Below are 12809 nucleotides of genomic sequence, written 5' to 3'. Positions count from 1 at the left end.
GCAAAAAAAAAAAAAAAAAACAAACCAAAAAACCCAGAGAATACTTCATTGTCCAAAAGCTGTGTCTTTTATAACCTGAAGTAGATGTTTACTGCCCTTGACCTTGGCTGCAAAATCTCATTTAAAAAGATGCAACTAATTTTATCTCATAGTAATTAATTTGTATGTAGTAAATTAGTTTTATATTAAAAATTGTTTGGAGGACCTTTTAGGAATAATTGTTGATTTAAAGATAATTAAAAATGCTCATAATGGTTAACTGAGTGAATATACTTCCTGTAACACTGGGTTTTACTGCACACCTGAGACCAGAGGTATATTATTCAAGATACTCATGTGCTGAATTATAGACTTGTTCAGCACTGTTCATGGAGGTTAAAAAGACACAATGCAAATGTCTGTAGATTTTAACTGGCACTGAGAAGGAAAATCAAAGTTACTGTGATAATCCCCTCTCTTTAGCTTTCTATAGTGCTTTTAAAAATTTTAAGTGCAGAAGTGGAAGAAAGTGACTATTTTTTTGCTAGAAAATATAATAAACAAAGAAAGATAGAAACAAGGTGGCTGCTAGTATTCCAGACAGTATTAGTAGAATCAATAGTAACTGTTTACTTTTTAGTGAGATTTTTGATAAGAGCACACACATTTCTATTGTTTGAAAGCACAACCTTAAAGCATGCCCTGTTACAGCATGCTGTGAGTAGAACACAGGATTTTTTAAGGTGCAAGATTATTTTAGGTGCTCTCTGCCTGTCCTTGCAAATGGAGAGAAGGATCCTACAATGGAAGTTTTCAAAATGATCTTGAGATGTTTCCTCTTATCTTTCCTGTGCTTTCAGACCTAAAGGGTTCAATTATGTCTCCTTCAGGTCCCTCTGAAGGTTTGGTGAGCTTGGGTTGCATGTAATCCATCTTCACTTTTCCTTGACAGGGTTCTAAATATCCATTTTATTCCTTGTGTCTTTAGGTAAATATAATTAGGTAATGTTTGTAGGTAGGCATATACTAAATATCTTTGGTCATGCACTCTGCCTGGATGTCCCTAAAAGCTTAAATCAAGCACATCAAATTATCACTGAGGGTTTCATACCAAATATCTTGTGCTTTACATGCTTTTGCCAAGAAAGGTTGGAGCAACTGATCCTTGAGGTCCCTTCCAACCTGGTGTCCTGTGATTCTATGATTTAGTACTCACTTATCTGGCTTTGCATGTGGCAGGGCCTTGATGTTACCTAGTCTCCTTTACAGAAACACTTTTTTTTTTTTTTTTTTTTTTTTTTTTTTTTGTGGATGCTAAATGTGGTCAAACGTAAGTGACTATTCCTGCATGTTAAATTCAGTTGTGCTGCTTGTGAGGAGTTAAATGCAGCAGATGTTCTGTATGTGTTTTTTTTGTGCCTGACATAAGCATAATTAAAAACCTCTGTTCTTCTGCCTTGACTTGCTGAGGATTAAATTATATTTCTTTGGAGTGCTAGTTGCTACAAAAGTGAACTACAATGCTGAAATTTGCTTTGTTAGAAGGCTGCTCCCTCTGTTGGTTGTCTCATTGATAGGGCTGGAATCTCTCCTGAGCAAAAAACCAGCCTCCAAAACCGAGGGTCAGGAATTGTTCATTTTACAGCTCTGCTATCCTTGCCCACCAAGAACTTCTGGAATCCCCTTTTAGAAGTGACAATGTGCAGAGGCAAGTCTAAGAAGAAACTGAATGTGTTTACCAGTTAGAGATTTTAAACAAATAGACTTTTTGGCATCCTCCCTCACAGTTCCCCTGGCCTCCTTTTCTATAACAACTACATTTCTCACTGTTTCCTATCCATGGAGTTATGAAGGCTACAGTTCTGGGAGGTGACAACAGGTTATTTGTTCTCCCAGGAGCCATAATAGGCATATAGGAATTATGTGAGAATTTAAAGCAGGGTCTAAAACAAATTGTATAAGCTATATAACTTTTCTGCCTTGATTTTTCCACCTAAAAACTACAGGATTTTGACTCACTCTTGATTGAAAAAAGATTTTTGGTCCTTGCAGGATGGTGCTGAAAAGAGCGAGGTTTGTCTCTTATTAATTTCCAATTCAGGCATTGTTTGAGTAGGAATGAGTTTATCTTTGATTGCTTTTAATCAATAAGATGTACTTATCTCTGTAAGTGAAGTTTGATAAGAATCAAGTATAGCATGAAAGAACTGGTTAATCTGTTGTTAATGAAAAGTTTTATCTGGATGACACCATCTTGCTTGTGAGATATTTGCTTTTGAGCACTAGAACACAAACCACTTTGGTATTCATCTTCAAGAAAATGCTGGGTGCATAAGCTAACTTTAATAAACCTTGCAAATGGCTGTAGTTAGGATAGTCCTTCAAAGAGGATGGTTAAGCATTGTTGCTATTGTGAGAATAAATGTGGACTTGAAGCCTGTGTAGAGGAGGAAAGTATCCTAAAAATAATTTGTTATTCAGGAGCATCGTTTACTTTGCTTCCATGCAGAAATCTCATGAGGACTTTGTACTGCACTTCATAATCACTGGTAGCCTAATTGAGTCAAGGAAATTACATCTGTAAAATTAGAGTGTATAAAACCAGATACAATTCCACAGTGCCTGATGCAGTACCCACTGAAATCAAAACATCTTCTGCTGAATTCAGTAGAAGTGAAATTGGAGGATTTTATGTACATGATCAAATAAAAGCTGCAAATTGACCAACACCCATGAAACTGATGGTATAGTTGAGATCATGTAGTTGAGTCATCATTTAAATTATTTTCTTGTACCCATTATTTGTGTGCTTTTATGTGGAATCCTGCACCAATTCCTGATGAGTCCTGTGTGAAGGGGCCTAACTTAATGCAGTACCACACCTGACATATTGAATATGCACATGACAAAAAATTAAATCAGCCAGTAAGTTTGTGGAGTAATTACTATACTTAAATTACTTACATTCTTAGTCTCTATGCAACAGCTGTGCTCTGGGCTTTCTCTTGTGGAACTCATTCACAGGGATTTTGCTGGATCTTCATAGAATCACAGAGTGGGTCAGGTTGGAAGGGACCACAGTGGGTCATCTGGCCAAGATCCCTGGGCCAGGGCTGTCCTAGGGCACATTGCACAGGGCTGTGTTCAGATGCTCCTGGAATGTCTCCAGTGAGGGAGATTCCACAACTGCACAACCACTCTGGGCAGCCTGCACAGCAGCAAAGATCTTCCTCACATTCAGGTGTTCAGAATACACTCACTAAAAAACCTGCCTCCTCAATCCGTTGCTTTTACACATCAAGTTTTATTCTTACAGAGTGAATAATGAGGCTTTCCACTGCATTTGGAGGTATGGACAAACATAATGGTTACCACAAGCTCATGTGCAAAAATAACTTCTACAGGTAAGTATATATTTAGGGAAAGAAAAACACTTTTGGCGTTATAATGCCATCTCAATAAAAAGAACAGGAACTTCATCTTTTAATTTGTGGTACTGTGGTATTTTGTATTCTCAGTACTTGGTTAAACATTGCTGGAGATTTTGTGATAAGAATACTTGCAATGCCAAGTAGAAAGGGAATGACCTTTAGAGCACTGCCATTGTTCAGATATTGCTCTAGCAGGTAGGTCTAGTGCTCAGGCTCAGCTTATTTCTTTTTTTAACGCGGTGTGTTAATGTGTTACTGTTGTTACTTGGAGCTTAACATTGTAAACATCCCCCACCTCATTAGCAGCAGAGCAGGTGACTCAGGTTACTTGGCAAAAAGGTTGGCTTGCATCTGACCCAGCTTACTATGTTTAATGTTTCTGAGGCTAATTAAAGAGCCAGAAGATTTCTTTTTGGGTAGAGGAAAATTGTGCCGGCAGAATTAACAATGCTTGTGCTAACACGGGCTGCTGTGGTTTATTGCATATTCATAACTTAAATCTCTATTTGCAGTGACTCTTACCTGCCCCATTGCTTCTATGCTGATCCACCAGTATGGAATACCTGCTTGGGGCTTAGAAACACTTGGCTGCCCTGCTACTTCAAATAACTAGTTAGGTGCCCAAAATCTGCTTCTGGAAGCAGGAGGACTGTTAGCTTTGTAGTTGCTCATGGGCTTCCTGTGAAGGTGTGAATCCTTCCACATCCCATTAAATTATATAGATGGTATAAATCAGGTTAGCTGGACTGCTGTCAATACAGTCATCCTAATTCATAGCAAAGGTCTATCTGCTCTCTGGCTTGGCATGTCTCAGATGATGTGATGATAATGAAGCCTCGAATTTAGGCTATCACTGTTTTCCACTTAAATCGAGGCTCATACCAGAGAGCAGCTGAGATCAGAGGCAGGTTTTGATACTGGAAGCAAGAATGAAAAGTGAAAAATCTCAGTATGTAGGAATGTGGAATACAGTTAATTTATGTTTTGCAATGAATTCATAGAAATGTGCAGTTGCAGTTAACTTGACAGTGGGGTAAGAAAAAGGTATAATTGGCATCCTAGTTGTAACCTATCTAAACAGCCAGGGGCCTAGGAAAGCATGGAAATGTTGCTTCTCCATCAGGTTAGAAATTGGTTAATAGGAAAGGGGAATAAACTTGCTTTTCCCTTTACTCTGCTTCACGTGTCTTGAGCGATTAATCTGTGCTTTGCCTCAAGCTGTTAATCTGCAGTAGTGACATTTTAATTATAAACGGCATTTTGTCCATCCCCTCTGGAAATTCTGGATTTGTCAGTGCTAAAACATCACTAGCACATGAATGCAACTTCACTGATAAATGCACAGCTAAACCTTCTTTGCTTTCAGGAAACATTTTTGGAGGCTATGGCAATACCTGTAAGCATGAATTTGAGTCCAGGAAGAACAGCAGCAATGCACATTTTTCCATACTCAAACAATAAATGTGAGACAATACTGCCTTGATGATAAAATGGGCAACAGAGTGACTGGGTAAGGCATTGATTCTCCAAACTTCCTTACTATATTTTGAGAAACATGAACAGTGAAAGTAGCAACAATAACATTCCCACTTTGTCCTTCAGTGGATTCTCCTTGTGACTTATCTTGGACCCTTGTTCCTAATCCAGGAGATTGATAATGCAATGAAAGTTATTCCAGCCCCAGCTTTTCTGTGCTGTTTAAGTCAAGCAATTTCTTGGTTTTTGAGAGTATTCTGATTTGATTGCTAAAGAATATATCTGATTCTTACACCCTCACAAGATTGCTTTTTTGACTTAGAAACTCTGGTTCCCTTTCTACTAGCTGATATCTCCTTTAAAAACATTAAAATCCACATTTTTTTTTTTTTCAGCAGTCGTTCACTGTTCTTACATTTAGACTTGCAGACTTCAGTTTCTTTTCGTTTTTTTCTAATCTTTTGAAAATTGCAGCACTTCAAGCCTCAGCCTTTGAATGTTATTGTTTACAGTGGCCATGCAGCCAATGAAAGGGCTGAGCAAACCTCTCCTCTGGCTCACCAGCCACATTCTGCATTAATAAAAAACCCAGCCCCTGTGTGTTATTTGATCCTTCGTTTTCTGGTGTAAATTACACTGAGGAAACAGTTCTTGGTAACATTTCAGAAACATTGTTTCCTCCACAGCCTCTGGTTAAGTGAGACCTTTGTTCGAGACAGGTTCATCCAGCAGGAGCTCTTCAGGGGCAGGAGAATTCCACCACTGCATGGTGGCCATTGTTCTAAAGGTTGTTCTTTGCAAGAATAACCAGAAATCTTGAAAGTACAAACCTAGGGGTGCTAGGGTTTTGAGAAACCACTGGATATGTTTTTAAATGTTCAGTCTATGACAAAATTTAATAATAATTTAAAATTAGAATCACAGAATTTTCGGAGATTGAAGGGACCCACATGGATCATCAACTCCTACTCTTAAGTGAATGGCCCATACAGGGATCAAAGCACAACCTTGGCATTATTATACCATACTCTGACAAGCTGAGCAATCTCAAATTAAGTGTTTGTACTGTAAAAATAGTTTAAGATCCTGGGCATGCAAAACCTATTTGACTTCATTAAGGCCCTGCTGAGATACTGCTTTGATTGCAGAATGGAAGTGTATTTCAAATGAGTCTTCTTTTGATAAGGAATACCACTTTGCTTGTCACATGCCATGGCAGATAATGCAAAACTCTAAAACCTCCCCAAACCTCCCAAGTGAAAAAAGGCAAACCAGAAAATAATACTTCAGCCAAAGTAACAATACTGTGTTTTTTAATGGAATGCTGTGTGTGTTTGTGCTGATTAGATTCTGATACCACAACAGGGCTGTGGGATATTAATTGCAGTAATGGGATATTAAAATTTAATTAATTCCTTGGGACCATGGCTTGATGTTTTGATTTGGTTCTGGTTCCTGGGTGGTTCCTGCATGGCAGCTCTGGTGTTCTCTCTCTGGCCTGGCTGCTGCTGGGGGATCCCTGTGTATGGGTGTTGGTTATCAATGCTCAGCTGCACCACCCTGGCACAGTGTGACCCACCATCCATCACATCATCCCACCATCCCATCATCCTGATCCCAAGCCTCTCGAGATTTGGACAAGGGTTTGTGTCAAACTTTGCAGGCTTTTTTTTTTTTTTTTTTTTTTTTTTTTCCTAGTTGCTTAACCACTAGCTGTAGCTGGACAGTTATGATTAAGCAGCTGCATTGTGAATTCCATATGCTTGGCTAATCTGTTGTTTTAAGGAAAAAGCGACAGTCCCAAGATTAATGGGCTGGACAAGAACCACCAAGAGTGAATTCAGCAAACTGAGCAGTAACTGGGGGAAAAGTGATTACAGCAGTGGGTAATCGCGACCATCAACTCATGGATCGCCTGCTCAAAACGGACCCCAGGCTCAAATACAGGGGAAAGTAATGTAATTTGTAACCAAGGAAAGCTGACGCCTTTGTTAAAATGTATACACGTTGTAAAGGGTTGATGCCCTGTTCTGCATCCTTTCGTGCGTTTCCAGCCGCCTCCCCTCTTGGCACAAGCCGGGATGAAGGGACAGCATCACTCGCCCCGGTGTGTGAATGGGGCTGCGCAGGGGGAGCGGGCCCGCGTTCGGCACAATCCCAGCGCAGCATCACCCACCCTGGTCCAGCCCCACATCCCCCCGAGCTCTCCCGGCCCCTCCGTGCGCGGGATGAGCGCTCGCCCCGCTCCTGAGCACTCATTAACCGCGGGGCCGGGCCGGCGGCTCCTGCCCGGGGAGGCCGGGCCAGCAGAGCCACCCCCTTCCCGGAGCCTGCCCCGGCTCCCGGCTGCGGGCCGTGCCGAGCCGAGCTGTGCCGTGCCGGGCCGGGCCGTGCCATACCGGGCCGGGCCGTGCCATGGCCACTCCCTGCTACCTGGGCTGGGATTTCAGCACGCAGCAGGTACCGCGCCACCTCCGCCACCCTTCCCTTCCCTTCCCTTCCCTTCCCTTCCCTTCCCTTCCCTTCCCTTCCCTTCCCTTCCCTTCCCTTCCCTTCCCTTCCCTTCCCTTCCCTTCCCTTCCCTTCCCTTCCCTTCCCTTCCCTTCCCTTCCCTTCCCTTCCCTTCCCGGCTCGGAACGCGGCCCGGGCGGGATGCGGGGCTGATCTCGGCGCTCCCCGCCGCCTCCGCCGCTGCCGAGCCGGATCGGGGCCAGGCCTTCCTTCTCCCGGCCGCTTCCGTCCCCTCCCCGCTCTCCTCCCCGCTCTCCTCCCCGCTCTCCTCCCCGCTCTCCTCCCTTGGCCGTGCCGCGCCGCTCGCAGCGGGCGGTGCTCCCTGCCCGGGGCTCGCAGCCGCTGCAGCCCGGCACGGCTGATGCCGAACTGTTCACGGAATCGCACAATCCTTGATTGCTCATCAGAGAGGTTGTGGGGTCTCGGTCGCTGGGGGTAATCGATAGATGTCTGCACAGAATCGTGTGCCATGTGTTTAGGGACGAGCCTCCTAAAGCAAGGAGGTTGGACCGGATGATCCGCTGTGGTCCCTCCAAACGGATCGATTCTGTGAGTCTGTGGAAGGGAATCTGTCTCTGGACATCATCCAGTTCAAACCTCCTGCCAAAGCAGGGTCATCTGGAGCAGATGACACAGGAATATGTCCAGAAGGGTTTGGAAAGTCTCCAAAGAGAGAGACTCCACGTCCTCCCTGGGCATCCTGTTCCAGTGCTGTCACAGTCAATGTAACAAAAGTTCTTCCTCATTTTGAAGTGGAACTTCCTGTGTGTCAGCTTATGGCTGTAATAATTCTGAGCAACTTGTGTGTTTTAAGATGTCCAAGGCATGCACACAGTGCATGTACCTGGTTGTTCTCATATCCCCTTCACCCGCTCTGTTTGCCCCATCTGAGTCAGTGGTTTGTATGTCGAATGAGTCCTGCTTCCCCACCCTGCTAGGGATGGGCTAAATCCTGGAGAGGAGTGTGGGAGGATGGATTGTAAGAGAATAGAGATAGTACTGCAGGAAACCTCACCCCGGTGAGTTACAGCTATACTAATTACCAAAGAGTGGAAGCAGCCTTGCTCTATGTCACAGCTCTGCCCAGGAAGGATGGGTTTGATAAAAAGAGTGAGTTAGCCAGTTGGAGATTGCTGTAAGGAGGAAGAGTTTGGGTGATATGCCATGAGCAGGAAGGAGTTGGCTGGTTGAAGGAGAGAGGGCATTGGTGTTGTGTGGAGCTGCCCATAGGAAGCTTACAGAGAGAAGGAATGAAAGTTTTGCTGTAGGATAAAAAATGACTGATGTTTGTGTCAGTCATGAGTTCGTTGTCAATTGGTGCCCTGTATGAGGAATAGATACTGGCAACAGAGGAGTGCTGTGGCCCTTCTCTGTATGCAGGCTGCATAAAGAGCCTTCTGCCTGCTGCTATGGGAGCTGGGGCTTGCACCCAAACCCAGTTTCCCTTGTGTGGCTCAAGACTGTGAACCTGGATGCTCAGGTTTTGAAATTCTGATTTGTTGGCACAGCTGTGTATTACTGCACTGTGAATAGAAACTGCCCAAGTTGTGCAGAGGCCTGAATATGTTAAAAATAGCTGTTCAAGCATAAATCACCATTATGGTTGTGCTGAAGTTTGGGAGCTTGAGAAGACACATCCAGGTTAGGTTGATCAAGTGTTTTTACAGGACCATGCTGCAAGCAGAGAGCCAATTAGGCTGCAGTGGGTCAGAGCCATTTTTAAGCTTGTACAGGTCGGTAATGAGTTGTGCCAGGGCATAGATAATAGTTCTACACTACTATGATAGAAATGGGGATGGCCTTGTTATTTGAATGCTGCTCCTTGAGATGACAGTCTTTGTAGGTTTGTTTTTTTTTAATCAGTTCCTTTAGCAGCACTAAAAGCACTTTTGCACTCTCCTCCTGGTTGAACTAGGCACAGAATGTGAGCTTCCTTCTCACTTTTCATCTCAACTCTTGCTGTCTTTCTTCAGAACCAGGTGAACTTTAGTGAAGATAGATGAAGAAAGCTTGCAGTACCCTTCTAATTTGTGCTTGCAAGAAGAGGGCTCAGCTTTATAGAGTTGAGATGTTGCTTTCTGTTGCAGTAGCTCAAAATACACCTATGCAATGCCCTCTGAGCTTTGCCAAATTGGCAGAGTTTGATTTGCTCACCATATGGGAGCAGGAAAGGTGTTCAAGGCACCCTAAGGGGTCTGTAAGTTTCTTGGTAAGATGAGGCAGAAAAGAGAAGGTGAATGACATCTTTAAGATACTGTATTCTTTGGAGAAACTGGGAAAACTGGCTACTGTGATTCAAGCTGTGAAACTGGTAATAATGTATTTGCTGCTCTTTTGCACACGCCTGTAGCCTGATCCTGTGCATTACAGGAGGAAGAAAATACAAACAAACCCACATGTTGTTGAATAGGTAACATGCTGGAAATTCACATAAAAACTTGTTTAATATAAAATTATGCCCTACTTTCAGTGAGTTGTATGGATTGGAGTGATTTTTTTTTTCAATTTTGTCTGTAGGAATTAAATTATTATAAATGAGTCATCTGTGCTATTGAATTATTGCTAGATTCTGTTAACTTCCTGTTTTATATCTTCTAGTTGAAAGTCATTGCTATTGATGAACAGCTGAGGGTCATTTATGAGGATAATGTTCATTTTGATAAGGACCTTCCGGAATTTAAGTAAGGCTTTTTATATTTTTTATTTTACTTGGATAATGCAATTTAAAGCTTTGGAGATTGGGGTGAGGGGACTACTGCTCTATTTGGTCTCACTGATACACGTGGAAGTATAGAAAATGTAATGTCATGTTCATGTTTTCCTCTGCAAGGGAAGTAAATGCTCTTCCTTCCTTGCATGTAAATATAACAAGAGATCCCAACAGGAAATAAATTAGGAAAATATACCCCAAAATATTACGTGGAAATATACCATTCTTTTTCTTTTGGAACTTCAGACTTGTGGACATGGACTGTAAATTCCATGAGGGGAACATCTAAAAAGCATCTGGAGATAAATTCAGTTGTTAAGATGTAGGATTACAGTATATGATTACTTAAACAGTATAATTAGTATTGACAAATGTCATCCTTCAGTCACATTTATTTACTTGATGGTTTAACAGCAAAAATTGAGCTTCATCTTTGAGATTCAAGTCACTAATTGTGGCAGAAATAACTATGAATTGCATGGAGCCAATGAGCAATATCAGCAATGGATTCTATCATGGATCTTACCTCAGGATCAGGGCCTTTCCTTGAAAATTACTTTGCAATTGGGTCAAGGCTCCTAGGACCTGGCTTTCACTTTTTCATGTTTCAAACACTGATCCTTGCTCTTAGTATAAGAGCATTGCAAACTCTCTTTGGTCAATAATAAACTTGAAGAACTCTGTTTGACAGGGGAAAAATTGCTGAATTTACCAAGCGAAAATATTCTTTTTCTGTAGGACTCAAGGTGGAGCCTACATTCACAGTGACAGACTGACAGTCACTTCACCAGTGCTTATGTGGATCAAGGTATGAAGAAACTTTATATGGATCAACTTTTTCCTTGCTGTTACAGAAATGAAAGTTTGTTGTGACTAATAGCAAAACCCATCACTCAAACTAAAATCAACTTTATACTTTTGCTTACATTCTTTGAAGTGTTGTTCTATGTCTTTGGTATGCAAATAGTAATGCTATCAACAAACATAGTAGAAATTGCTGAGGTTTTGATGGGTTTTTTGTTTGTTTCTTCACTCTACTATTACAGCATTCTGTGTGTGAGAAATTGCTTCCTGACTTTACTTCATTTGAAAAAAATGACTCTTTTTTTTCCCCTCATGCACAAATGGGGCAGCTGTCACTTTGCCTTGCTTACATCTGTTTTTGTAGCTCCCAGGTTACTTAAACAATTTTGTTTAGAGTAAGCTTTGCTTACCAATTCATGTTGCAACTGGTAAGTGGTGAAAGGCAATTTATTCACTGGTTCCCAGTAACTTTGGCTGATTATTTTGAAGTACAGCATTTTTTTTTTCTATTTAAAAAGAAGGCCTTCCTTACTTCTGTGCAGATTCTGAAACACTTACATGGTACTAGAGGGATTTGGATAGTTAAAACATTTAAAAGGTCACAGAACCCCCAGTTGGTGATCCAAAGTAGCTGACAGAGGTTTGGTAAATTTGCTTGCAGTTGTTTTTTTGAACCATAATGAAGAGGAACTGTTGTAATTATTAAATTAATGTGATGATATAGATATATATGATGTTCCTTTGGAAGTCTTGCAGTGGTCCATTTTGCAAGAGAGTCTGGGAAATGGTGGTCTAAATTAAACTATTTAAAAATAGATTTTTGGTTTTAAACTTCAGGAAAATGTGTCAAGAACAAAATTTACCTAGATGCTTGAAGTGATAAAATCACTTGAATTATCCTTCTATTGAAGAATCTGTGAATTTGTTGGCACTGGGGCCACTGGTGTTGAGGTTATCTAATGTCTTGTAGGATGGGGTGCTGGGTGTACCTATTAAGATTTCACAGATTTTCAAAAGTAATAAAGAAAAAGATTGTCTTGCTTTGTGTCTAGCACTCTTAAAGTGCTGTTTAATGAATTGGGGTTCTTTCATTTTTGCCTCTTGTTTAGGATTCAAAGAACAGATCTTTGTGATTCAGCTTCTTTAAAGATCTGATTTTTCCACTGTGTGACTCAACTTTTCTTTTATGGACTCTCACTTAATAAATTAATTTATGCAGATTTTTGAGACGTCCATAGTCATTAGCTAATTTTTCATTATCTGCCAATGAACTCTTATCAGTGATGATACGAATTTACTGTTTAATTCCAGATTGTGAGGATGCATAATTTGATAGCTCGTTAATGTCATTCTTGATTCTGTTTGTTGTTGTAGGCTCTGGATATAATCTTGGAAAAGATGAAGTCTTCAGGCTTTAACTTCTCTCAAATCAGAGCTTTGTCTGGTGCTGGCCAGGTTAGTTTATACAGAAAGCTCATTTCACTGTATTTCCTTGATAGAGTATAAGGTACAGTGATACATTTTAACAGTTGTGTGGCAGAAGAGTGTAATGGCATAAAATAAGATATAAAATTCTGCAAAAGCAACCACAGATGTTCCTCAGGGGAATCGGACACTTGAAGCACACAACAATCACTAGAAGATAGTGGGAGTGGAGGATGAGGTTTGCAGTGCCATTGTTTAGCTCAGCATAGTGCAGAACTGCTTGACTTCACACTGTTTTAATTCTTTGTTCATTTTGAGTTTCAGCTGATCCAGGTGCTTGTGGAAAATGGGGTAGAAAAAACAGTGAGGAGCTCAGTTTGCTAAAAGCACAGTAACATCTCCCTGAGCAGTTTTTGTTGGCTGGGACAGGGATCTGCAGAGAACCAGCAAAACCCAAATGATGCAGAAATGAC

General features: G+C 41.4%; 1 protein-coding gene across 2 annotated transcripts in view; it reads left to right on the top strand.

Annotated features, from left to right (window-relative positions):
• The first annotated feature begins 7165 nt into the window (after positions 1–7165).
• Positions 7166–12809, top strand: part of XYLB (xylulokinase) — an 80186-nt gene continuing 74542 nt past the window's right edge. Inside the window, exons 1-4 of one of the 2 annotated variants that reach the window (XM_079302141.1) lie at positions 7168–7346; positions 9996–10078; positions 10846–10915; positions 12286–12366. In XM_079302141.1, the coding sequence (XP_079158267.1) occupies positions 7302–7346; positions 9996–10078; positions 10846–10915; positions 12286–12366 (279 nt within the window). In that variant the 5' untranslated portion in view covers positions 7168–7301. Of the gene's footprint in view, positions 7347–9995; positions 10079–10845; positions 10916–12285; positions 12367–12809 lie in introns of both variants that reach the window. The other variant, XM_079302142.1, reaches the window with a different exon arrangement.

Source organism: Erithacus rubecula (assembly GCF_903797595.1).
Source record: "Erithacus rubecula genome assembly, chromosome: 3".
Lineage (NCBI taxonomy): Eukaryota > Metazoa > Chordata > Aves > Passeriformes > Muscicapidae > Erithacus > Erithacus rubecula.
The sequence above is the reverse complement of the archived record's forward strand: the minus strand, read 5'-3'. Positions and strand labels throughout refer to the sequence as shown.